Raw genomic sequence first — 26,626 nt, forward strand, 5'->3', positions numbered from 1 at the left:
CAGTGCGGGGGCGGCTGGCTTTCCATACGTCATCTCTATGCACCGGCGGGAGGGTGGCTCATGGGCAGGGTGAGGGGCGCGTGTGGCAGGCGAGCGGCAGGACGGTGGCCGCGCGGGGAGCGCAGGGCTTCGCGGTGTGAGTAGCCCCGAGTGCCCCGTTGTGGAGCCTCGGGCGTGTGTGTCACCGCGCCGCGCAGCGCCGGCTCCGCTCTCCCGGGCTGCTGCGGGTAGCCCCACGCTCCCTGCGGCGACAGGCACTGGCCGGCAGCGTCGTCCCAGCCCTCCCGCCCGAGCCTGGCGCGAGCCGGGTGTAACCGCCCGGGCTGCGGGGTGATAAACGGCCGGCCCCGCCCCCCGCTCTTCCCCCGGGCCGGGCCCGAGCTGCGCCCTCGGCCGGTGGGGCGGTGCGTGCCTGGGTGACAGGCGGGCCCCGGAGCGGCCGTGTCAGCGCAAGGCTGGTGCGGGGCTGGGTGAGCGGGGTGCCGCAGAGCTGCGGAGAGCACGCCCCGCCCCGCCCCCGCTCGGCAGGCTTAGACACCCGTGACTCGGGGGCTGCTCGCTCGGTTGCAGAGGTCAGGGCTGGCTCGAGAGGTTTCGGGCTGGAGCACTGGGGCTGGGGGGGAGATAGCTCAGTGGTTTGCTAAACCCAGGGTTGTGAGTTCAGTCCTTGAGGGGGCCTTTAGGAGATCTGGGGCAAAAATTGGGGATTGGTCCTGCTTTGAGCAGGGGGTTGGACTAGAGTCCTCCTGAGGTCCCTTCCAACCCTGATAGTCTATGATTCTATGACTGCTACCCCTGCGGGAGGCCGGCATCAAGGGGGCTCGCCTCCCTGCCGTCCGAGGTGCTGCAGTGGGGGGAGGTGGTGACTGGCATTCATGTGACTTGTATCCTGTCTGCTTATTTCAGGCACATCATGTCCAAACTGAGGGTGTCCCGTGTGGGGCTTGGGATACTGCTGGGTGCGGCTGCTGGGATCGGGTTCTTGTTCTTGTACAAACAGAGGCGGAAAAGGCCCTGGTGGGGAGGCAGCTCCAGGCACTCTCTGGTTCAGCTCATGCAGAACTCTGTGGGGCCCCATGAAAATGCAGAGACTCTGGGGCACCATAACCAGGGTACAGTAATTATTTCTGTTTCTACTTCTGTGTTATCTGCAAAATTGGTCTCTGACTGGCAAGGGTGGATTTGTCCTTCATGTCTGAACTTGGGTTCAGTGCTACCACTACTGCTTTTTCTGTTTGTAGCTCAGAAGTGGTTAGTATATAATTGGGATATTGCCATTGTAGGAGGTAAACTGGCCACCTGCTCACCCTAAAGATGATCAGTAGATCAGCTTAAAATAACTGACGTAAATTAAAAATAATCCACTTGTTACTCGAAAAACTAAATGCACACTATCATCAAATTAATACAGTTAATAAAATCTGACTGACTGCTAATAACCTGTTAAAGAATTTTAAAGATCCAAGATAAGCAACCTTCTTCCAGACAGTTGGTAAGTACTGAACAAACCCCAATTTATTTCAGGGAAGAATTAAACAGAATAAAATATTATTAAACATTTTTAAGAACACAAATCCTAAACAAGCAGGATGCAAAACATCACTGTTCAACCATTTTGCAGTGTGTAACATCACATTCTCCAGTCTTTGGCCCTAATTTTGGAGGGAGCTCTGTGTGGTGGACCTCCCAAGCATTGAAGTCAGGGAGGCACATGCAGCCAGTTGCAGGGTCTTGCCCTGAATGATTATCATAATTTAGTTTTCACCATTTATGATGTTTCATTTCTTTTAGGATGCTATTTAGCTTGGATACTAAATAGTAACTTTGCTTTCTTATTTACCCAGTTTCTATTCCCTTTCACTTTTGCAGATATACTAGCGCAAGGCTATTCTGCAGATTTGCAAATCTGTAGTAGGGAAACACCTCAAGTGACAGACCCTTTAAGGTCAGAAGGGACCATCATGATCATCTAGTCTGACCTCCTGCATATTGCATGCCACAAAACTTTACCCACCTCCTGCTGTGATAGACCTGTAACCTCTGGCTGAGTTACTGCTGTCCTCAAATCATGATTTAAAGACTTCAAGTTACAGAGAATCCACCATTTACACTAGTTTAAACAGCAAGTGACCCATGCTGCAGAGGAAGCTGAAAAAGTCCTAAGGTGTCTTCCAGTCTGACCAGGGGGAAAATTCCTTTCTGACCCCAAATACAGTGATCACTTAGACCCTCAGCATGTGGGCAAGACCCTCCAGCCAGACACCTGGAAAAGGTGTAGTCAACTTACCAAAATGACTTTTTTTCATTTAAAAAGTCATTTGCTACATGTGTTATAAATAATACGGAAGACAAAAGAGAGATGTTTTTTCTCTGCTTTTTCTGATTTGTTTCCTTTGCATACAATCAGTGTCATTGTTTTCCCCTATATCATTTGGGGTAGATCCTGCAACTGGCTCCACCTGGATTTGCTCTGGTGTTCATGCAGAGCCACATCAACTTTAATAGAGCTTACTTTACAGGAGCTAGACCAGTGGTTCTCAACCAAGGGGCTGCAAGCCCTTTCAGGGAGGGGCTGAAACCTTGAGCCTCGGCACTCCCCTGCTGTGGGGCTGAAACCCTGAGTCCCTGCGCCCACCCGCAACGGGGCTGAAACCTCAAGCACTGGTTCTCCCCCCACTGCAGTGCCAGAATGGGACAGTTCTAGGGGCAGCTCCACTCCCACCCCTTCCTCCTCTCCCCGGGCCCGAAGCTGGAGTCAGGCAGTGCGGCTTTCACCGAGGCAAGTCATGGAGCAGGCAGCCACAGCATTCTCCCGTCTGCTGCGGGTGCCCGGGGTTGTGACTGCTCCTCAGCTCGTGCAGTTGGTAAGAGCTTCCCAGGCAGGGGGACCCCCCCTCTGTGGCAGAGCCCTTGGGGGAGCAGTGATCACAGGGGAGCCCTTCTGGCACACAGCCCCTAGCTACCCCTTCCCTGCCCATGCACAGCTCCTAGCTACCCTCTCCTTGCACTCTGAGCAGTTGCCAAACTTTTTGAGCAGAGCCCCCACTGCATACAACCCACACAGGCTAAGTGGCCTGCTGAGGTGAGTCAGGGGGTGGAGGTGGCATTGCCTTCCTGGACCCTGCTGTGCGGAACTGGCCGAGGCCCTGCTGGCCTCTGCCTCCCCAAAATAGAAATACTCACTACATCTACGCTTGAGGGCCTGCCCGGAGCCCCGTGTCCCCCATCTCTCCCCAGTTGGGCCCTGGAGTTTTTATAGCATGTTGAGCAGGGCCTCAGGGAAAAAAAAGAAAGGTTGAGAACCCCTGAGCTAGACCATAGTAAGTTTCTAAATGTTTTGTTTGTGGGTGTGCACGTGTGAGAGAGAGAGAGAGTTTTTTATAAGCAAATAAGGGACAAAATATTTTATTTAAAGAGAACCAAAACTCCAGTGTGCTAGGTGCTGTACAAACACAAAATAAAGACAATCTCTACCCCAAAGAGCTTACATCTAACTGACGTTAATTTTCTTTATATTATTTTACTTCTCTTAAAACACTTGTTTAAAAGTTGTGATGTGGACAAGGGCATGGAACTGAATAATTAGATTACAGTAACTAGATTGTGTTCAGCTGCATAAAACTAAGGACAAATGGCCATACTGGGACAGGCTACAATCCACCTAGCACAATATCCTGTCTTCCAACAGTGGCCAATGCCAGATGCTTCCGAGGCAAGGAACGGAACAGGTCATTTATCAAATGATCCATCTCCTTTTGTCCACTCCCAGCTTCTAGCAGTTACAGGCTTAGGGAGCCCCAGGGCATGGGGTTCCATCCCTGACCATCTTGGTTAATAACCATTGATGGAGGTATTCTTCATGAACTTATCTTATTCTTTTCTGAACTCAGTTATAGTTTTGGCCTTCACAACATCCCCTGGCAACAAGTTCCACAGGTTGACTGTGTTTTGTGTGAAGAAGTACGTCCTTTGGTTTGTTTCAAGTTACAACCTACACACTACAGTTACATGAGACAAGTGCACTGAACCACTTTTCTAAGTGGCTTTTTCCCAAGGTCATTCTCTATCAACAGTATTTGAAAGTGCATTATTTCTCTGCAAAGAAATTGCTCTCAGGTCCTTTACTTTTCCTCTTAGTTTTTGCATTGCTTTTCATTAACAAACTTTACTGTGCCATTTACAGGCTAATACAGGTTCTATTATGTGGAGAGTTGTTTTTTGTGGTGTATTTTTAGGGTTTGTTTGAAGTAAAACGTAAAGGGACACTTACAATTTTCTTAAAACTAAGACCAATGAAATTGTAGAAATATTTTTTTACAAACATTAAAAAAATAAATCCAGTTAAAACATTGTAAAAAATTGATATCCCCATGCCTGTCCATGACCAAACTTTTTACAGCTAGGAATTTGAAAATGTAACTTGATTGATAGTAGTTGTCCAAGCTGAAAAATGGAACAAGTTAAACAATGATTCTAAATTGAGTGAAACAAATTGGAGTGTTAAATGTTTCACTTTCAATAAATCATGGTGGTGTTAGTAACATAGATAAAGAAACTTGCTTACACCAGAGGATTTTTTTTTTTCAGTTGTATCCCTCTAAATATATTGAAAGAAGTGTAGTGATTTCAGTGTAGAAAATAAAGGTTAGTTGGAGGACAGAATCTTGTAATTCAGGATATGCAGTACATCAGTTTAACTAGTTTTACGGCATGAGCAGCAAGCTTTCACTCAGTTTGGGTTTTAATTTTTGTATTATACAATATGTTGCTATTACATTTTAAAAAGGGACAGTCAGTCCAAAATTTAATTTATTTTTATTTTTTTGGTTTTGGGCTTGGTGACTTGTTACCAGGGTGCTGGGTGTGCTTTTGGGAAAAAAAATTGCATATCTGCAATAAAAACATTTTCACTGAAATCATAAGAAATTTGATTTTTTTTTTACTTAGCATTCTTCCGCAGTGCTATGTACCATCTCAGCAATGTAAAATTTTGTCTAACCTCGTTTGTTTGTGGTGTTAATGTCCAAATCAACAGAATAAGTAATGAGAAGCAAAATACTTATCATTTTTTATTTTTAATAATCTGAAGGGTTGACAGACTGTTTTATTTAAAAGATTCCTTCCTTCGAAGTCTTTAAGTTATTTTTCTTACTATAGTCATACTTGACTTAAGGTGTGATTATTTGTGTCTTATAAAAATAAATTTCTGGCCTTATGGTAAGAAATAGAGAAATAAGTTTAAAAACGAGACCGTTTGTAGAGAGCTTTGATAATAGTTAAATCGGTGGTCATACCAGCAGTACATGTTGATCATGTTGCAGCTGGAGCAAAGTACAGCATCTTAACAGATAAGCTAAAATATCATAAATATTTAGGGCACAGCAACCATATGTTTGAATTTGCTCATCTGATATTAAGAGTCCATGCCACTTTCTGCAACAGTAGAGATTTTTCCTCATGTCCTTGGCCGGAATTAGTTTGCTTACCTCTGTTCCACTGTTGTACATTATTTTATGAACTAGTTGATCTCCTGGCTGATATTCTGCATTCCAGAGTTGGTTGCATTTCAGAGGTAAAGTGAAGTGTGGCTGTTTAAGACTATTTTAGAGCCATATAAGTAGTAGAATTTCATGTGCTTAATTATGTGTAACTACATAATCATAAGAACAGCCATACTAGGTCAGACCAAAAATCCATCTAGCCCAGTATCCCGACAGTGGCCAATGCCAGGTGCTTCAGAGGGAATGAACAGAACAGGTATTCATCCCCTGTCACCCATTCCCAGTTTCTGGCAAATAGAGGCTAGGGATACAGTCCCTGCCCATCCTGACCAATAGCCATTGATGGAACTTATCCTCCAGGAACTTATCCAGTTCTTTTTTGAACCCTGTTATAGTCTTGGTCTTCATATCTTCTGGCAAAAAGTTCCACAGGTTGACTATGCATTGTGTGAAGAAATACTTCCTTTTCTTTTGTTTTAAACCTACTGCCTATTAATTTCATTTGGTGACCCCTAGTTCTTGCATGATGAGAAGGAGTAAATAGGACTTCTTTATTTACTTTCTCCACACAAGTCATTATTTTATAGACCTCCATCATCTCTTAGTCTTTTCTTGAGTGATAACAACTGATTTAGACCCCATCATTTTATATGTATAGTTGGGATTATGTTTTTCAATATGCATTACTTTGCATTTTTCAACATTGAATTTCATCTCCCATTTTGTTGCCCAGTCACCCAGTTTTGTGAGATGTCTTTGCAACTCTTCACAATCTGCTTTGGACTTAACTGTCTTGAGTAGTTTTGTATTATCTGCAAATTTTGCCACCTCACTGTTTGCCCATTTTTCAGATCCTTTATGATTATGTTGTTTAGGGATCTGGGGCGAAAATTGGGGATTGGTCCTACTTTGAGCAGGGGGTTGGACTAGATGACCTCCTGAGGTCCCTTCCAACTCTGATACTCTGTGATTCTATGTTGAAGTACTGGTCCCCATTCAGATCCCTAGGGGACACCACTATTTACCTCTCTCCATTCTGAAAACTGACCGTTTATTCCTACCCTTTGTTTCCTATCTTTTAACCAGTTACTGATCCATGAGGGGACCTTCCCTCTTATCCCATGAGCGCTTGCTTTTCTTTAAGAGCCTTTGGGGAGGGATCCTTGTCAAAGGCTTTCTGAAAATCTATATTATATCCACTGGATTACCTTTGTCCACATGCTTGTTGACCCCCCTCAAAGAATTCTAATAGATTGGTGAGGCATGATTTCCCTTTACAAAAATCATGTTGAATCTTCCCAAACAAATCATGTTCATCTATGTGTCTGATCATTCTGTTCTTAACCAGTTTTCCCAATACTGAAGTCAGGTTTACCGGCCTGTGATTGCTGGGATTACCTCTGGAGCCTTTCATAAGAATTGCTGTCACCTTACTCTTAGTGGGAATATAACTTTAAAACCTGCCTGTGACAGACAGATAGTTTTAACCAAGGAAAAGAAAGGGAAGCATGCTTAAAAGTAAGCAACCTCCTCGATTGCCGTGGTCACTGATGTATTCATTTTTATCTGCAGTGCATTATTACATGGTTTTATTCCCCTCTTTGAATGTCCAGAAACAAGCATCTGGCAATGTTTTCCTGTTTCTAATCTTTGTCACTCACCTCTATGTCTAATTAAGTTTTTTCTCACTCTTTTAGTTCTGCTTATAAGACAAGCACCAATGGAGGCTGGTGATGGCATTACATACACCTCTCTTTTAACACGAGAAGAGCACGTGGAAGTGCTGAACCGCCTGGACTTTGTGCTGAAAAACATTATAGAGCTACGAAAAGAAGTGGAGGAACTGAAGAACAGCCTGCAGAGTTTAGCTGGGGAGATCAGTGGAGAAGTCAAGTAAGTACAAAACCACCTTCCTTTTGTCAATCATAGACAATTAGAAAACCATCTCTATATGCCTTGAAAGAGCTCACAGACCAGCAGGTTTTAGGTGAAAACAATCTTGTCCTCTCTGCCTTCTCTAATGAAGAGATCAACCTATGTATCTTTTATAAATGGGAATCAGGACAAGTCTCTCATGCAAAGAGCATATCCACCCTTCATTACAATAAAGCTCTAAAAATGGGCAAGGGTGTAACCTACTGTTTTCTAAAATTTGTCCCATCTTCCCCCACTTAACTCCCCCAAACAGAGAGCCAATGCCAGCCAAGGAAATTTGAAATCCAATGTATGCTCGATATTCTACAATTTGGATAATCTGAGCATGCACAGGCATGTATTTACAATCTCTTTTTGTGTAAATCCCACTAAAGGGTAGGATTATTGAAACTGGAAAGGAGAAGATCCAGAAGGAATTGGCTTTAAGTTGCCAAAATTGTGACAAGAATAGTGAAAACTAATCATTCAGTCCTTTTTGATTTGTTCGTTACACAAGAACAAGGAGATATTCAGTGAAATTAAAAGCCCAGTAAATCTAGAACGAATAAATGGAAATATTTCTCTTACACAGTTTGTTTGTTCACTAGAGGTGAAATTCTGGCCCTACTGAAGTCAAAACTCCCTTTGACTTCACTGGGGTCAGTATTTCACCCTAGATGTTTTCTTACTCAAAGGTCAGTGGAACAGTTACTCTGGATTCTTAAGCCTGTAACTTTATGACAATCAATACTTATAGTTGTACAAAACAATGACAGTATGAGAAGTCATATCTATGCTTCAGGATGTCTGATCATCTCCCTATTTCAGGAACTAAGTTTTCTTGTCATGTACAACACTGTACATAAGACTAGGTGCATTGTGGGTGTTTTCCTTCCTCTAAGCATTGGGTGCTCTCAGCCATCTTAGACAGATGCTGAACCAGATGGACTTGTGGTCTGTAAATTTCTGGCTCTTTTCTTGTCTCTGTAGCAATGTTTGTCCCATTCATATCTACTGTAGATTATGTAGTGAATGGAATATCCTATAAAACATGAGCTCCTCGGGGGCAGGGGCTGTCTTTTTGTTTTGTGTTCATAGAACACCTAGCACAGTGAGGCCCTTGTCTCTGACTAGGGCCTTTAGGCGCTATGATAATATGAATGATAAATAATGTTCCTTCATCTTTCTTCACGGGAAGGATGATTGTATACACTTTCTATTTGCCTGTGGGTTTCTGTTTGATCTCATTTATAGTGTAGCCCACAGTATTTTAAACTTGGTAATTTGTGACTTCACCTACACAAAGCAGGAACAAGTACCATTTTAATTATTGCTCCTTTGGTGTGGAGTGGATGTAATAGATTATGCAGGTAGAAGCAAAGAAATTGACATGGATTGAAATAGACACTTCTCTAGTCATTACTGTGTTTCTGTCTGTCTTTCAGATCCCACCTGGAAGAAACCCAGAAGGTAACTCGGCGGAGGCGGTACCCATTTCCTAGAGAGAGGAGTGATTCCACAGGGTCCAGCTCTATTTATTTCACAGCCAGCTCAAGAGGGGCCAATACAGATGATGGTGAAAGTGAGGGAGGGTAAGCAGAACATCTGTTAAGAACTGTTCTTGGTCTCGGAAACTCAGTAGCCACTTACTTCATTGTATTCTATATCACAGATGGGATGTTTCAATAGATGCATTTTTTTTCCTGCTCTACTTGTATTCAGTTTCATTGCATGAAACCTAGCTGTTGATTTTCTTAAAAAAGCCAGAAGTTTTAGATACTACACCTGCCCCTGAGTCCTCCTACCAAGAATTGTAATTTTGCTACCACATTTTATAATTAAAAAAAAATAAAATAAAAATTATCCCTTCCAGTTCCTGTTTGATCAACAGTCAGGGTGATGTGTGACAGTTTATATGCCATTGCAGGCAAACTGGCAAGGAAATTATGACAGGACTGGAGGGAAATAAGAAATACTCCAGTTGGCTCTAGTTATAATTGTGGAGTATGGTGTTCTTTGAATTGTAATTCAAGAGAGGTGCTCTAGTTAGGGGCAGGCAACTTTCACTGAGAGTTTGAGCAGCAGGGCTCCATCTAACACAAACCTATGAAATCTTCTGTAGTTTGAACCAGAATTGGCAGTTAGGTACAGCTGGAGCAAGAACCCACTATTGAGGGTGAAGCGGAGTTCACTGACTAAAGGGTGATGGGAATAAGCCTTTGGCTGGGCTAGAAGGAGATGGGTGCTATAATTCTAAACGTGACATTCTGGGAGAGATTATGTAAATCTGGTTTACACTAACAAATCATTTGGGGTCAGAATGGCAAAAGAGCAACAGCAACTGTCAGGCCATAAACCAAAATTACTTTTGAAGTAATGTTTTCTAAAAGATCCTGAAATTAAAAGGAAGTTAAACAGAATACAGGACATCTAATTCTAAGACTATGTAAAGCCTCGTTTTGGTAGGATCATGCTTACATGTTTGTCATTTTATTTAGGTTCTTACCACACCTATCCTTGTACTATCTGAGTACCGTAAGTCACCTGATGCTTTATAAGTAGGATGCCTAGTGGGTGCATGTGCCTCTGGTCAAGAGGAGGAAAGTCTTCTCTTTCCTGATTTTTTTTTTTTAAGTCAATAGATTAAGAAGGGCATGAAGCAGATTCCTGAGCATAAAATTCTCTGTCAGTATTTTCTCATGGAAAGGCAAATTAAATGTTTTTTAGACCGAGGGTTCCAAATTACCATGTGTGTTTTCTCAGTGTCACTTGCAGGTCTTAATGAATCTTCAAATAATTTTGCCAGTGCATATAACTAGCATGTTGCCTCTACCTGCTGATAATGGGTAGGTCAACTTGTAAAGTGTGTGTGGCTGCATGGAGGAAGAAAACTGAAAGTTTCTATCTCTTTGTACAGTGTTTGTCTTCAGCTGATGGTAAAACTCTTCCAGATTCCCATATTTTGTGAGATCTTCCTTAGAGGAGGAATTTGAGCTGATCTCATTGTCATTTTTTAACCCCTTGCAAATGGTATATGATAACTAATGTGCTTCAAAGTGACTAAAGAATAGTTCCACAATAATTCTGCTTTATAAAAGGAAAAAAGGCAATTCTTGACCTAGCAGGATGTTGTTTACAGCATCTTGGAATTTGGAATATGCTTTCTTGGGATTCCCATGCTTATTCTACAGAGGTATAAGATTTGTCTGGGTTCTTTGGCTTTGACAAAACAGAAAACGTTACTCCTAAGAGACATTGAGGAAAGTATTAAAATAACAAAGCAAGAAAAGCTGTCTGAAGAGAACAGAGAATCATTTGTAGGACATGGAAATGACGGAGATGTTTCCAGCTGCAGATATATTGAGAGCATTTTACAGCTTGTTCTCTCAATCTTGTTTTGATGAAGATGGTATTCCTTTCAGATAAAATATGTAAGCTTATAGTTGATTCAGAGAAACTTTTTTTTACTTGTACAGGCTATTCAGGGTGATTAAAATCCAGTTATAAATATTTCCACAGGTTTGATCATCCTTCTAGTAAAGTCACTTTTAATTACGCTCTGCAAAAGACAGATTTGGAACAATCTCAATTTAAGGATGGCAATTGTTCACTGTTGTAACACCATCTGCACCATGGTGCTAATTACTGAACAATCTTTTTGATCACTTTTGACTGTAGCCTATTGATTAATAGTTTGGGAGGGAAGGTTTTAAATTAATCTTTTATGTGCTCACTCACCTTGATTGACACAGCACAGTTGGTTATAACTGAATTGCTGTCTCCAAGTGAAATGCCCTGTTTTTTCTTTAATACTGACAGCTAAGAGGTTTTACTGAACAGCTTGCATATGTTGTTTAATGGGTTTTGTAGAGTGATTTGTAACTTTTTGAAACAAGTAAGGTATGTCTGTTTTTTCTGAAGTGAAAGGTCAGTAAGCCCCAATTTTGTGTGGCTAATTCCTGTTAGTTGTAGGCTAAGTACTGGATCCTAACTGCAAGAGAAATGTAATTATGTTTGTTTTGTGTGAGAATGACATTATGGAATATAAGGGGACAGGTTAAAAAAAATCCTTATTATACAAATAATATTTTAATATAATTATTGCACCAGTTATGCTCATCACTTCTTATATTTTTCTTGGTGTTGGTCGATGACGAGACTAGTCAGTTTCATTTTAGTCTACTTCACTTGGAGAATTTCAAGGGGTTTGTTTGCAGGACAATGTGTAGACACTTATCTGCACTCACAGCTTGCATTGTTGGTAGCATACTGGTAGACCATGTCACTTAACCATCCGCTCTACCAGCACAGAGAAATATTCACAGACTTTCTCACTGTAAAGAGATCTGTACAGTCTGTAGTCTACCTTGCAAAGGTGTATTTAAAAGTTAAAGAATGCTTCTATTTAATTAAAAATGGAAATATTAACTCAGTTTGTTTTAACAAAAGTCTTCAAGTTTTATAAAAGCTAAACTTTGGGCCAGATTTGACCTAACAGCATTTTTCTGAAGCTGACCTAAACAGATAGTATTTTTTAAGATTTCAGGTTAATAAAGTGTAGAGACTTAAAATTACAACTTTAAAACAAAAGTGTCTGTCTCATCCATTTATGAACAAGAATATGAAAAGGTGCCTGCTCCTCCTGAAATCATTGACTTAAAGGGGAGTAGGAGCAGGCCTATGGTAGTAATATTTACACAGGAAGAAAACCAACATCCACCATCTTACCTACCAAAGTATTTTCAAAAGGCTTTGTTTGACTGTCAGACATGTCAGGTATTCCTTTATATGGATATTCTACTCCCCTTCCATTACTACCCTATTAATTTATAACCATATGGGTCCACATTTGCCCTAAAAGTCCATGATTCTTCTAGAACAAAATTGAGTGTCATACCTATTTTTTGCTTAGCAGTTAAGAGCTAAATTCAGGGCCCTGCAATATTTCTCTGTAATAGCTGGGAGTACCTACAGCAGGATAGAGTATTCATTTCTCTCTTTATTTTGTGTGAAGGATCTTCAACTATCACAGGAGAAAATCAACCCTAAATCTGGATCTTGGAGTGCTAAAAGCCTTTCAGTTCATCTCATAAAATAGTAGTTAGAACAAGGCATTGACAAGACGGATTACACAATCACTTCATTCACCTGGAAATAGTTTGAAGACATTAAAAACATTTGGCTAATGGGGGAGTTACTGAGTAACTGATTCATGGAGGGTCAAAACTGAGATTCTGGTAGGAGGAAGGTTTAGTTTAAAGTAATTTGGCTAAACAAGACTTTACTCTGTGTAACTGGTTCTGAAAAAGTCCTTGTGTTAAAGAAGTTCTGTATGTAATAACAAATGTACTAAATCTTCATTGTCACAAGTTACTATACTGACATCTTTTAGAAGATGTAAATGTCAATTCCAGAACCCAACGGGCACAGTGGATAATAGATTTTTTTTGAGATGTTGGTCTAGTGCTACTAAAGAGGCATTAACTAATAAAGATAATTGCAATGGATTAAAAGGTAGTGCTCCTACTATTTACAGGTTGCAGAAAAGAGATCCTCTGTTAGAGGAAACAGCTTAATGTCATTGAGCTGCCTCAGCCAGCAGTATTCTGTTACCCTGAGATAGGGCAGTACAGACTTGTTGCAGGGCTGTTGGGCTTACTCCTGACTGTCTTTCATGGTGGCTTTTAAATTACTAATAAGTGTTCAGTTGAACCTTCTTGATGATTGACTGTAGTACTGAACTAATAACAAATGCCTGCAGGTGGGTAAAATCTTTGTAGAACATATCTAACAGAGGAAGACTAGTGAAAGGATAAGTGTCACGATAAGACTTTTAAACTTGAGAATCACCATAGCAAGTTAAATCCTTTTAACTTGGCTAACCTACTTTCTCAATTAATACAAATGAGGAAAAAGCTTGGAGATAAAGTTCCATAGTGAAGGTTGCAACCAGCTTTCCATTATAAACTTGCTTTGTTTCTCTCCTTTCTTTTTAAAATCCAAAATCTATAGTTTAGATGTGAGTCAGGGAATGACTTTAACGTGACACCTTAAAAATGGGTGTTCAGGAGAGTTCAGAAAGTTGAGACTTTTTGCCATTTTTAGAACAGGTAATAAATTAAAATATAGTTTACTGGATCCCCTAGCTGAGAATTAGCTCCCAAGACCAAAACACATATTTGATTACAAATGTAAAGCTATTTGACTTTAATGTCATTATGAAATGTATGTTTTAGCATGCTTGATATAAGATATCAAAGGGATGCTGAGAAAGTAAATTTCAAGCTTTTTTTCCAACAGAGTTCAAAATGTCTCTCGATTATTAGAGAGTAGAGAGAATTTTTCAGCCAAAAAGCTTATGAGAGAGGACTGCGAGCCTCCAAAGACTTAGCTGTGATTCTCCTCTGCAGCAGCCCTTAAGAGGGCCACCAAGTGGGGAGAGGCCCCTCTGATCTCCAATATTGCTAACACTTGTGATTTAATTGTGAGTCTTGTGTTTAATAGGTGTTTTTCTTAATTCCCCAGCTCCTGAAATCATGTTATGATAATCACAGCTTTTGTTTAACCTCTCTACCTAAGTTTCTAGCCCTCATGGTTGCAGAGAGAAGTTTGAAAATGTGAAGCTCAGAGCAGATTTTTTTAATTAAATTTGACTGTTAAGCTTGCCTCATGATTTTGGGGAGCATGACTCTTGGCATTGGCAATACTGTATCTTCACATTGCCAACTGTCAGCTATCATCCAGTTCCCACTTGCTGTGTCCCTTCTGACATTTGTGGGAAGGGAGCCCTGCTCCTGCAGACTCTAGCAGATATGCCAGTGGGAGAGGGGTGGGGCTGGAAGGAGAGCAGGGACTTTGTGTGGGAGGGTAAGAAATTGGGGCATTCTCTATATTCACATTTGCACTCCCTCCCTGTGAACCAGTTGTAAGGATTTAGAAGTCGGCTTCTGTGTTTCATTGCTTCTTTGCAATTCTTTGGTTTGTTTAAAATATATTTAAACAGTTCAGACCAGTAGCAGGTCAGTAATTTAAAACTTTGCAGACAGCTTTAAGAGTCACTGTGATGAATTAGTGGATAAGCAATCCTGGCCTAATGTAAAACAAGTTTGTGGTACTAAGCTGAAGATTTCACGTTACTTATGCCTCCAGTATTAATCCTATGTAGCTGTGTATGGTAGCCACTCTGGAACTGACTTGTAACTTTCTCAATTAGCACAGATTATCCTCGGATTCCTGCAATACATTTTTTTTTTTTTGGGCAGTTGCTTTCTTTTGCCCTTTGGTGAAATCTTATAAAACTTCTGCTGCTGCTACTTATAATCCAAACAGGCATCAGTAGCGCCTCATGTTTCACTTTCAGATGACCCAAATTGTTTCATGCTATCAGCAGCAAGAAGTCTTGGATTGTGGTGTGGAAGTTAATTGTCTTGCATTGTTTGGCACTGTGGGGGCAGACAAGCCCACTGGGGCCTTTTTCTTTTTTTCACATGCTTATTAGCACCAAATAGCTTGTTGTTAATTTAGGAAATGTGCCACGTAGGGACTTTCACATATTAATGCATTTAAGAACTGCCTGTCTTCCTAAAGTTGAGAAAAACAGGATAAAAACACTTAAATCCCTTGGTCTTTTTGAATACTTTTGTTTTTATTGAATTATATTCAGCACGATTTCTTTTTTAAACTGGAAGCATCTCATACATGAGCCATCTCAGTAGAGCGAGTCTATCTGGGTGAGAGGAAAATGTATACATCACGAGCCATCACTGAATAGTAATTATCTTTTTTCTAAAAACAAGAAGAAAGATTGACACAGCATTTTGAAATGATTTTTAGATCTTGTACTTTTGATTGTGCTTCAGGATAAAAAGTCTTTTTCAGCCTAGATTCACAAATCATTCTAAGCACCTTTAAAATGCTGCCAGTCTGGAATGTGGCATGGCAGCTGTTTATCTGCTGACACCCACGCTGCACAGCTGTGTAGGACAGGAAATGAAGAGTAGCACACTGAATTGGAACTGCAGCATGAATTAAGGGAGACTGAGCAGTTACATTCTAACAGGATTTGATTAGGGAACCAAGTTTGTATCGTTGTTCTTATGAAAGTGCCACAAGATGTTTAATAACAAGTGGTCAGTACCTTAGGTTTTACAACTTGCATAAAATATGGCAACACCTCTAGTACAGCATGTCCTTCACCATACTGATTCATTGCTTCACTATGGATTCAGAGGGAAGAATATCTACTGAATCTGCAACATAATGATTAAGTGTTCTTAGAGGCTTCTCCTCCACATAATGACCAGACAACACTGCTTAGCCTGAGATTTGGTTTGATTACCTGGTAGTGTACAGTTCATGATGATCTAGAGAGAGTGATGGGGCTGGTGTGGTGTCTACCCTCTGAGTTGACAGTATTTGTTGGCTCTCTACCAAGGAGAGAGTGAGTTCAGGGATCCAACTGTACTGCTCATGACTCCTGAAGAAACAGTACTTTGGTAGCCATCTTTTCATCTGTGTTTGGCAAAATTGCGATCCACATTTCTTTTAGACGTGTACCTTGGCACATGCCTTCTGTCTCTAGATTTGATAACTGTAATGTTCCCTGTTAGAGGCTGTCTTTGGAGAATACTTGGACATTTCAGCTGTTGCAAAATGTGATGGTCTGATTGCTTAACATAGCTGACCGTAGGTAAAGCTATGATTTAGCCATACGTATTTTTAGTAAAAGTCATGGACAGGTCACAGGCAGTAAACAAATATTCATGGCCTGTGACCTGTTGATGACTTTTACTATATACTTTTACTATAAAACTTGAGCGGGGGGCTGCGGGTGCTCTGGGGGGGGCAGTCTGAGGGCACCATGGGTGCTGGGGGAGGTGGCCTGGGACCCCCGTTGGTGCTGGGGAAAGTTGGTGGAGCTGTTAAGGGCTCCCTATCCAGTTCCGCGTGTTCCTGCAGCTCCTAGGCGGCAGAGGAGCCAGGGGGCTCTGCGTGCTGCTCCCGCCACAAGCACTGGCTGCACAGCTCCTATTAGCTGGGAACTGTAGCCAGTGGGAGCTGCGGGGGCAGGGCCTGCAGGTATGGGCAGCATGCAGGAGCCCCCTGGCCCCTCTGCCTAAGAGCAGCCTTGCTATGCCAGTGGGAGTCAGGGAGCCCCCCCATCCTGAGTAAAGCACCCCCCCCGCATCCTCCTGAGCTGAGCCCCCTCCCACACACCTAAACTGCTGCTCCTGGCCCAGGGGCTGCCCGTCTCGACCTCCATGACAGACTTGCAGCCTTAACCAGAGGCAGCACATTATGCTAGTGTCCCATAGGCTACAATGGTTTCCTACTTGCTTCTGGTGCAAATTCATGCATTGAGCTTTTAAAGTTACACATAGTTTGGGTCTTAGTTACATCTGGTTAATCTTCCTTTTCATTGCTGTAATAGTTGCAGTCAGGGTCTGTAGTTAAATGTCATGGGGGCTCATGGCAGGCTGCTTGCAGCAGAGGGCCCTCTCCTTTGGACTAATGAGTGAAACAAGTTTCGACAAAGCCTGAAATTAAAACTGAACGTTCTTAAACAATGAGGGCTAACGTAGTGCTTCCTCCTTCGTGAAGAGCTCCTTTGAGAGTTAGAGAAGGGACACCTTAGGCTAAGCATTTTTTTAAAAGGGAAGGTTATAAATTTAAGCTTCAGAACGCATACTTTAATAAGTGACCTGACTTCAATGAGAGCTGCTGGGTATTTAGCACTTTTTTTTTTTTTTTTTTTAAATCAGGCCACCTATTTAGATGCCTGAACATAATTTTGGGAATTTAACTTTAGACAGTCCCTTATGGAAAATCTTGGTCTGAGTCATACCCTGTCTAATCTGGACCACTTCAATTGTTAATCATTGTCTGCTTTTACATAGATATCATGTCTTTACATGGCTCAGCTGCTAGTCCTTAATTTGTCTTTTTGTACATGTGCAATAATTTTGATCACTCACCCACCGTTTTCACACCTTTTCCCCCGTCAGCTTGAACAAGCTGTTTCATATTTAGTGCTCAGACAGTCTTGATCAAAATACTAATCTTGCCAAGAAAGTTGTTTGAAATTCTCTGGAACAGACCAAAAACCTCAAGCTGTATCTCCCACCCAGATAAGTCTGTTAAACTTCCTACTGAGGTATCTGATGTATAATCTGTGAGTTCCCAAGTGACTTGCCTTGCTGGTTCTGTTCTGTGTATGCTTTTGTAGGCTTTAAAGCTAAATGGTCTAAAAAAGCTCTCTCACGAGGCAAGCGGCTGTAGACTCCTGTGTCTTGACTTCCACACTAGCTTCCTTTTGAATTTATTTTCTTCACCCCTTTTGTATTTGTCTGTACTACATGGGACTTGGTGAAAGATGCATAACTGCAGAGATTTAAAACTGCAGAGAATTTAAAATTCTGGAGAATACAGTGTAGAGAAAACACAGTGTAGAGAAAACACTTCTGCACCAGAGAAGGTTGGGCCTAGGACATCTATTAGTCCAACTCCCATCTCTCTGATTTTTTTTAAATATTTTCTCTTGGTTTATAAACTGTTTGCCGTTCATCTTGTATTGAGTACATGTAATGTCACTTAATTCTATATTTTAATTTTTACTGAAAGGTACACCACAGCCAATGCAGAGTCTGATTATGACCGGGAGTCAGAGAGAGAGAGTGAGGAAGGAGAAGATGAAGTGAGCTGTGAGACAGTGAAGATTGCACGGAGGGATTCACTGGACCTAGTCAATGAGGATGAAACTGTTTTGGTCTTTGACTCTACAATGGAGGAAGAATTTGGTCAACTGCTGCAGCAAGCTGACCAGCTGCATAGTGGAAATAACCAGGAGAAGAGGGAAGGATTCCAGCTGCTGCATAATAATAAACTGGTGGTAAAGTTCATTTTAATTTCCCAGCAAAATTGTGTGTTCCACTAACAGGGAAAGATGAAGTTGGGCTTTTAGTTGTCATTGTGCGAGACCTAGTCCGTGCTACAAATGTAATGGAGTCAATGGACCTGGTCATAATATGGCTTAGAAGTGTAGTGTAGATGATACCTAACAAAACTAAAACCCTGACAGTCCAAGGACTTGGCTTTCTTAAATGTACCATCTTGCATCCTGTCTATAATACAAATCTAAACAGTGTTGTAATTGGGTCCCTTGACTCAGTTATAGAGTTCAAGGACTGTATAGTCAGTACAGGAAATTACATAGCTTTTTTTTACATAGGTGCCTGTTTAAAAAGCAAAACAATTTGGCTGCTGTATCTTCAACATTAAAATAAAAAATGATGTAGAGGCGAGAGATAACAAATGACTTAATCAACATTAAGCATAAGTAAAGTTTCTTTGTAAGCCCCAAAAGGGATCATGCCATGAATTTATTTAATGCTCCAATATATCCCTTTTCTTAAATGTTTCTCCTACTTATTAATAGTCTAAGATAATACCAAAGTAAACCAACTTAAATGGATATTGTCAAGTAGCTTAGGCTTAAAACTTGTACTTTTTAAAAAAGGATTTAACAAAACCTAGTATGAAGAGTTGGGTTTTTTAATATGTCACTGAAAATACATTGGTTTCTGTTTTTAACTGAACTTTGCCACTGCAGTTTTGGCAATCCAGCCACAACAGCCTCATGGCTGTTTTGTGTAAACCAGAATATGAAACTGTCCAATCTTCCTATGTCCAAGCTGACTGAAATGCAAAAAGTGAGCAGACAGCATAAATAAGTAAACTGAACTTTTTAAAACTTGTGATTTTTCTCTTGCTTTTTGAGATGGAGTCAGACAAGTGGATGTGTGGCTCCAGTGCTCATCCCCTCATCCGAACTAAAACTTCTTTGAAGGAGGGTGGGAGAGAATCCATTTACGGTGATGTGATAAATTAGACCTCTTCTGATCTCCTTTGAATTGTGGGTTTAGTTGCAAATTTGGACGTTCATTTTACTCTTTTTGTACTTCTGCTGGAATTCTTGTTGGTTTGGGTCTATTAAAGTTTTTTTCAAAGTGTTTTTGCATATGTTTACTCTGTGTAGCTAGATATATAAAAGATGCATCCACTTGTTTGAATAAAATAACATACTGCCTGTTACTGCTGCCACTTGACGGTCCTCTTCCTTATATCTTTGTACCAGTGGAAGAAAGGGGCTCTCTAACAGGTGATCTGAAATACTTATGTTCTGTCTGCAGTATGGAGACCGACAGGATTTTCTATGGCGCCTGGCTCGAGCATACAGTGATCTGTATGAAATCACAGAGGATGCAGACGAAAAGAAATCATATGCTTCTGATGGTAAGAAAAAGTGTTTGTGAGGCAGCTCAGTGTAGGGTTTTTATTGGATAAACTTTTTTTTTACTGTATCTTGTTTAAAAGACCTTATGTTACTAATGCAAATTTTAAAAATTGTTTTCTTGTTTTGTTTACTTGATCAGTTTCACTACTTCTCATTCACTAGTTCAGATGCGGTTTGTTTTGGGTTTTTAACATTATACAGGACTTGAAATAAAACCAGGAGATTTTAATTAACACTTCTGCTCCTATCAACTTTAGGAAATCACCTCCCCTTTTTAATTTAACCTGAACTTTAAGCCTGAATTGCCTGAGTAGTCCCTTTCAGCAATGTATAGCAGTCATTTAAGACAATCATTTTCAGTCTCTTTTAATGTATATAGTCCTTTCTGATGGCTTGCAAAATTCCCACATTTTTGGGAACACAAACACATGGAGCAGAGAGAGAAGAGAGCTCCATGAAATTGTGTGAGTGTGTGAGAGAGAGAAAGAGAGCTCTGTGTGGTGGTAGGTGCGCCGTATCACTGAAAGATACTTAGCTGGTAGTGAGTGGAAGAGCAACTATCTCAACAGACAGTGGTGTAAGCACCAAAGCACCCTTGAGGCCTGTTGCACTTTCTTTTTTGCTCTCTGCTTTTTTCTCTCTCAGCCACCTCTTTTCAGCCTCTTTGACTCCCTGGTACAGTGCAGCCAGCCATTGTAGCCTGTTGCTAGCTGCAACCTCTCAGCTTGCAGTGTCGATGCTGAAAGTGTCCTTGAACCTGATCTTAGGTCAGCCCAGCGGCCTTGGAGCATCTGAGTTCTCCATACAGGAGATCTTTTGGAATGTGTCCATAGTCTCAAGCTAAATTTACTAGGTGACTAACAAATGTTTAACTTCTTTACCCTTTCCTGTCACTGTAGAGACCCTAGCACTTTGGGAGGTACGTATTCAGAGAAATTCAGTGACTTTCACGCTTTCTAAATTAGTGCTTTCTGTCTGCAGGGAAAGAAGAGGCAGAGGCAGCCCTACAGAAAGGGGATCAAAGTGCTGAGGGTCACCAGTGGTATGTAACTTTCTGCTGTGTGGGAGAACAAGGGAGGTTAAAGGTCATATTAAGAGTTGGGCTTTATCACAGTCTATTCAATAGACAAGTTTGTTTCTTACCTTAAATATACATTATTGAATCTGCTTTTCCTAACAGACTTTATTTTAGTTTCTTTTCCTTGTTAGTAGGCATGAATAAGCGACAGACAATACTGGTTACAATTAGCAAGATAAATTTTGTTTTTATTTGGTTCATGACAACTAATTAGGAACTTGGTTCCGAGGGGAGATGGCCTGGTGGAGTTCTTGAACAGAAGATGGAGGCAGCTATAATAATGTGTGTTCTTTAGTTTCTGAGAAACTGATTGTATCAAGTTCTTATGAGTCTGCATCTCATAGCTTAATGAGCTTCATCAAGGATGGTAAAAGATCAGCTTATAGATGAGTCTTGCAGAAAGGGGCTTCTAGGAAAAAGAAATTGAGATGCAGAGTTCAGTGTGCTCGGGAAGTTTTTAAGCATTTTAAATTTGGAGACTAAAACTGTGTTTTAAAAGGATTCCCTTTGAGTTATTAAACTGATCTCTGGAAATCCTAATTATATCTTCAAAAAAAGAAAAGGAGGACTTGTGGCACCTTAGAGACTAAAATTTATTTGAGCATAAGCTTTCGTGAGCTACAGCTCACTTCATCGGATGCATGCAGTGGAAAACAGTGGGGAGATTTTATATACACAGAGAACATGAAACAATGGGTGTTACCATACCCACTGTAACTAGAGTGATCAGGTAAGGTGAGCTATTACCAGCAGGAGAGAAAAAAAACAAAAATATCTTTTGTAGTGATAATCAAGGTGGGCCATTTCCAGCAGTTGACAAGAACGTGTGAGGAACAGTATGGGGGGGAGGGAATAATTGGCTGCTACTCTGAAACCTATAATTATATCTTGTAACTGTGTGTGTTGTGAGAACATGAGTGTGAAATGGAGGAAAGTTTGTTCCAGCATTAAGAGGTTTTTTCTTAGTTCAGCTGGAGTTTTTCTTTTCAAATGACAAGAAAACAAGGAATTTGTAAACTGCTCTGCCAAAACAAATATTATATTCTATTAATGGAGTAATTGTTCTTGCTGTATCTGATGTCTCCTGTGGCCAGTGAGACATGTTGTTGTGGTTGGTGATCTCACACACTCTGGGTCATAGTCCCACAAGCAATTCTTTCAGTTAATAACTGTGAATGATGTTCATGTAGGAAGGATGATCCAGTGGTTAGTACATTAGTCTGAGATTTGGGAGTTCTGGTTGAATTCCCTGCTTTCCCCAAGGTCACACAAGAAGTCTGTGGCAGGTCATTTCTGTCTCTCTGTGCCTTAGTTCTCCAACTTTTAAGTGGGGATAATGGTACTCCCCTATCTTACAGAGATATTGTAAGGATAAGTACATTAAGGATTGCTCAGATACTGTGGTAAACGGGGCTGGATAGAAGTAGCTAGAAGAGACCTCATGAAAGATCTTGGCTCAGAAATGAGCTGAACTTTATTGATGATCCTTTTGGTTCTGTGTGCCCTGGGAAAACGACTGCTTATGTATCCTGCTGTTATGTGCTGGAAATTAATCTGGTAGGTGAGGGTTAGGAAGCCCATTTCACACAGCTCATTTATAGAAAATTGTAATTCCTTTGTTCAAGAACTGGAACTGGGGTGGCCTCTCTTATTTTCTTGCTCATCTGCTCTGTTTCTGTTGGCCCCTCTTTAGTCCCCTACAGAGCAACCTCTTATGTCTATTGAAAGCCAGATTAACAGCCAGCTGCACAAGCTATGGGAGCAGTAACTTGAGAGCTAGATGGTTAATGATGACCTGACATTCTTCCTTCTTCCTTTCTTGTTTTACTAGGGTTAGTTGCTTTTCTTATTTTCTTTTCTTATTGACCTTTCAAAAGCTTACATAGTGCCAAGTAAAGTAGAAACTCTATTTTAAGAAAGGCTAACCCCTTGGCTCTAGGGTTTGGAGAGAAAGCGTCCATATTTTTGGGATGGAGGGAATATGGGAGAGATTTGACCGCTGCGGTTGTTACTGAGGTATTGGGCAATTTATTTCTTATGTCTTCAGAACAAGATGTCCCTTGCAACATGAGACTTCCATAATTCTGAAATCTGTCATCTGGGCTTGAAATGTATAGATTATTGCAGTTTGTTCGTGGTTAAAAGGAAAAGAATTTCTAGTTACTCTATATGGCAGGTTCTCCTTGGCCGTATCCAGAGGAGGGCTAAGATAGTGGCTGTCTCTCTGTAGTGGAGGGTAAGCATTCTGCTGCCATTACAATTTTGCTTTAAACTGATGGCTGTGATTAACTATATGTAAACGTTATCTAAACAGCTTACATTGTATGTCACAACTATACTCCTACAAAATAAAGGGTTTTGCCTTCAAAAAACAGGAAATGCTAAATTAACATTGAACATGCAATCTTAAATTGGTGCATTAAGTATTTATTTTACAGTAGACTAAGTTGTCGTCACATGCTATTTCCTCAAACAATACAACTCTTTCTTCAGCTTCTCATACTTACATATAACTAAGATAACTTGATCACAGCAGATTATTATCTTGAAATCTAGTTAATTTCAAAAATACATTAAGTTTTTTTGGGTACTTTACCTGGCCCTGAGTTGCCCTCTCAGTTTAAGTGGTATTCACTAAACTTTTTCCACTTTCTTTACTTAGTTGCTATGTGAAAGACCTATGTACATGGAAAAACTTCTTATCTACAAGGGAAACCGTAAAACTGACTACATTGTTATACAATTTTTTTCTCATCTTGATCTTGTTCATTTTTAGTTTTATCATGGCCATTGCTAGAGGTTTGCAAAAGCCTTGGCTTTTTGTATTTGTGAGGTGTCTTAATCTAGGTAACCTTTTTTACAGGGTCTTCCAGAGAAACCAGTGCCATGCCAGAAGACAATCTTCCGATCCTATGCTCTTCTCATTTGGTTCAGTTATTTTACATAACTGAATGGCTCTGAAATAACTCTAACCAGCATAAGTAGTAGTATTGGCATACAGCTTCCACATAGGCAAAGTTTTTATTTTCCTTCGTGATTTAAACTAAAATTATCTGTAATAAATACCTTTTGTTTTTTCATTGCTAATTTTGAACAAGTGTTGTGGCTGGCTAGAAGTGAGGAGTTTCTCATTTTCCCTACCATTCTCAGTGGCTTGAGTATCTACCAGTCTTTTGTAGAAACTTGTGTATGGAGCTGATGATTGTTGATTCTACTGCTATGATTAAACTAAAGCTGTTAATCGTGAGGTAGCCTAGTTTAGTACAAATGTTGGTTATAGAGAGAAGAGAAAATTCCTCTCTATTTTTTGGAGTGAACTGCTTGATAAATTGTGTTGGATTTCTGGCATGACTGATGTCTGATGCATTACTGCTGGCAGGTGGGATTTTGAAGGTGGAATGTTAAACACATTAACAATCAGTGTTAGGATCGCTGGATTGTCAAGGGCATGGAGGTTAAAACTCTTTTAGGGAATAATCTCTCTTCTTTTGTTTTCTGAAGATCTGCTTGGACCATTACTTCACAGGAGAAATACCTTGTAGCCTAGAAGTTGAATTTAAGGTTTGGAGAAAATTCTTTTCATATTAGTAATTAGATGCCTTTGGTCACTAATGTGTTTGTCATGTTGGTGAGAGGCAAAAATAGGGGAAGAAACCAGCATGACTTGATCTCTGTAATGGAATCAGGTGTTTGGCTCTTTCTGCCGGTTTAACTACTGGAATGTTGGTGAACCACCACGTTGCCTGTTAAAGTTTTAAACCGTTTTGGCACTTGTGCTTTGCATATGTGACAGAGTATGATTCTGCTTCTGAGCTAAAGAGTGATGGATTAGCCTAATGATTCAGAGTTTTATTGTGTCAAAAGTAAGTAACTGATCCAAAGAAATGTCAGAGCAGTATTTAATTCTGTAGATGGAATGAAATCTGATTAGCCACAGATTATATGCATGACACTTGTAGTATTATGGTTACATGCTGTCAAAAAAAGGCTGATAGTGCAAGTCACTCCCTCCTCTCATCCCTTCTGAAAGACCTTGATAAGGCCCCTATAGATGCAGAGTGTTCACGTTATGATGGTTCTGTGGTAACATGTTGCTTAATCATTTGTCTCCAGTGCAGTATCCCCTTGTGCTGAAACAGTATTGGCATATGCTAAACGTGTTGTCGTCTGTGCCCATCTCTTCCAAGAACAGCATCATTGGAAAGGTGCACAGGCTTAAATTCTGTCTCTGTAGACTTGCCCTTTTGCTGAGTGGGGGCATGCATTTCTACGTCTTGCTTTTATTTCTTCAGAACAGCTGCAGAAAGGGAAGAAAGAGGACAGCCATAGAAAGGAAATAGCAGAACAGCATGTGGGAGGCATGGGATATGAATAATTACCTTTATTAGTAGAAAGACATAATTACACTTTCATGAATATATAACTGAAATGTTCTCTTTCCAGCGCCATCTGGGTCGTGGGACAGTTGCAAGCTGTTTTAGTCGCAGCCTGTTTTGTTTAGGTTAATTAGCCACCCTGAGAAAAAGCTTCTTATTCACCAAGGAAAAAACAAAGAGGAGTCCTTGTGGCACCTTAGAGACTAACAAATTTATTTGGACATAAGCTTTCTTGGGCTAAAACCCACTTAATCAGATGCATAGAGTGAAAAATACAGTAAGCAGAATATATATCATAGCACATGAAAAGATGTGAGTTGCCTTACCAAGTGGGGGGGTCAGTGCTAACAAGCCAATTCAATTAAGGTGGAAGTGGCCTATTCTCAACAGTTGACAAGAAGGGGTGAATACCAAGGGAGGGAAAATTACTTTTGTAGTGCTAACGAGGCCAATGCAATCAGGGTGGCCCATTTCCAACAGTTGACAAAAAGGTGTGAGTATCAGCAGAGGGAAAATTACTTTTTTGTAATTTGTAAAAACATGTCCGTCGTCGTCGTGTCCCTCCCCTCCCCCCCCCCCCCCCCCAAACTTCTAATTTTTTGTGTACTGGGGAACCCAACATAATGACAAAGTATCGTACATCCTAAGATCTTCCACTTAGGATATGTCTACACTATCCACATTACAACGCAGCCGCGGCAGCGCTGTGACGTGGGCAGTATAGACACGCATTATCACCGGGGGAGAGCTCTCCTGGCGATTTAAAAAAAAACAAAAAACCAACCCACCCCTAACGAGCAGTGGTAGCTTTATCGCTGGGAACCATTCTCCCAGCAATAAAGCACTGTCTATACTGGAGCTTTTCAGCACTAAAATTTTTGTTGCTCAGGGGGGTGTTTTTTTTCAAACCTCTGAATGACAAAAGTTTTAGCACTGAAATTAGCAGTGTAGACACAGCCTTACTCACACCTTAATGTCTCTGCATTATCTAGGATGTAGTTGTGCTGCTTTCCCTCCCTTTGTTTGTTTCATTGTGTGCTGCTATCTTAGTACTGCATGTTACCCCAGCTTGCTTTTCCTCTCCTAATTCTGGATCATGATGACCTGGAACAAGGTAGGATTGTTCTCATGTAGTGCGGAGTTGATAAGGGTGTACTATGGTAGTGGTCTCCTCTTCGTAGAGACGAGCAGTCTGACTACAGTTGTAGGCAAGACTGCTACTTTTCCCTGCTTTGGTCTCTGGCATTTTCTGTGGTGTTGGGTGTGGTTTAAAAAAACCACTAAACCTTTGTAGAATAGAACAGAATCATAGGGGCTAGCTGAAAACACTGAGCAGGAAATGACTGACTAACCACAGCTCTATAGCATGCCTTTGACTAGATGGCTTGGATGGCTATGGCAACATGATCACAGATCCTTTCTCAAGAATGATTTAGAGAAAGGGAGTGTGTATAGGACCCTGTCT

General features: G+C 40.8%; 1 protein-coding gene across 3 annotated transcripts in view; it reads left to right on the forward strand.

The window, feature by feature from the left end:
- Positions 1–26,626, forward strand: part of RMDN3 (regulator of microtubule dynamics 3) — a 60,070-nt gene continuing 33,444 nt past the window's right edge. The window contains exons 1-7 of one of the 3 annotated variants that reach the window (XM_048853722.2): positions 1–69; positions 907–1,112; positions 7,199–7,394; positions 8,861–9,007; positions 18,036–18,303; positions 19,604–19,706; positions 20,689–20,749. In XM_048853722.2, coding sequence (XP_048709679.1) covers positions 38–69; positions 907–1,112; positions 7,199–7,394; positions 8,861–9,007; positions 18,036–18,303; positions 19,604–19,706; positions 20,689–20,749 — 1,013 coding nt within the window. In that variant the 5' untranslated portion in view covers positions 1–37. Of the gene's footprint in view, positions 137–471; positions 573–906; positions 1,113–7,198; positions 7,395–8,860; positions 9,008–18,035; positions 18,304–19,603; positions 19,707–20,688; positions 20,750–26,626 lie in introns of those variants that run through there. The other 2 variants (XM_048853723.2, XM_048853724.2) reach the window with 2 other exon arrangements.

Source organism: Caretta caretta, chromosome 6 (genome assembly GCF_965140235.1).
Source record: "Caretta caretta isolate rCarCar2 chromosome 6, rCarCar1.hap1, whole genome shotgun sequence".
Taxonomy (NCBI): domain Eukaryota; kingdom Metazoa; phylum Chordata; order Testudines; family Cheloniidae; genus Caretta; species Caretta caretta.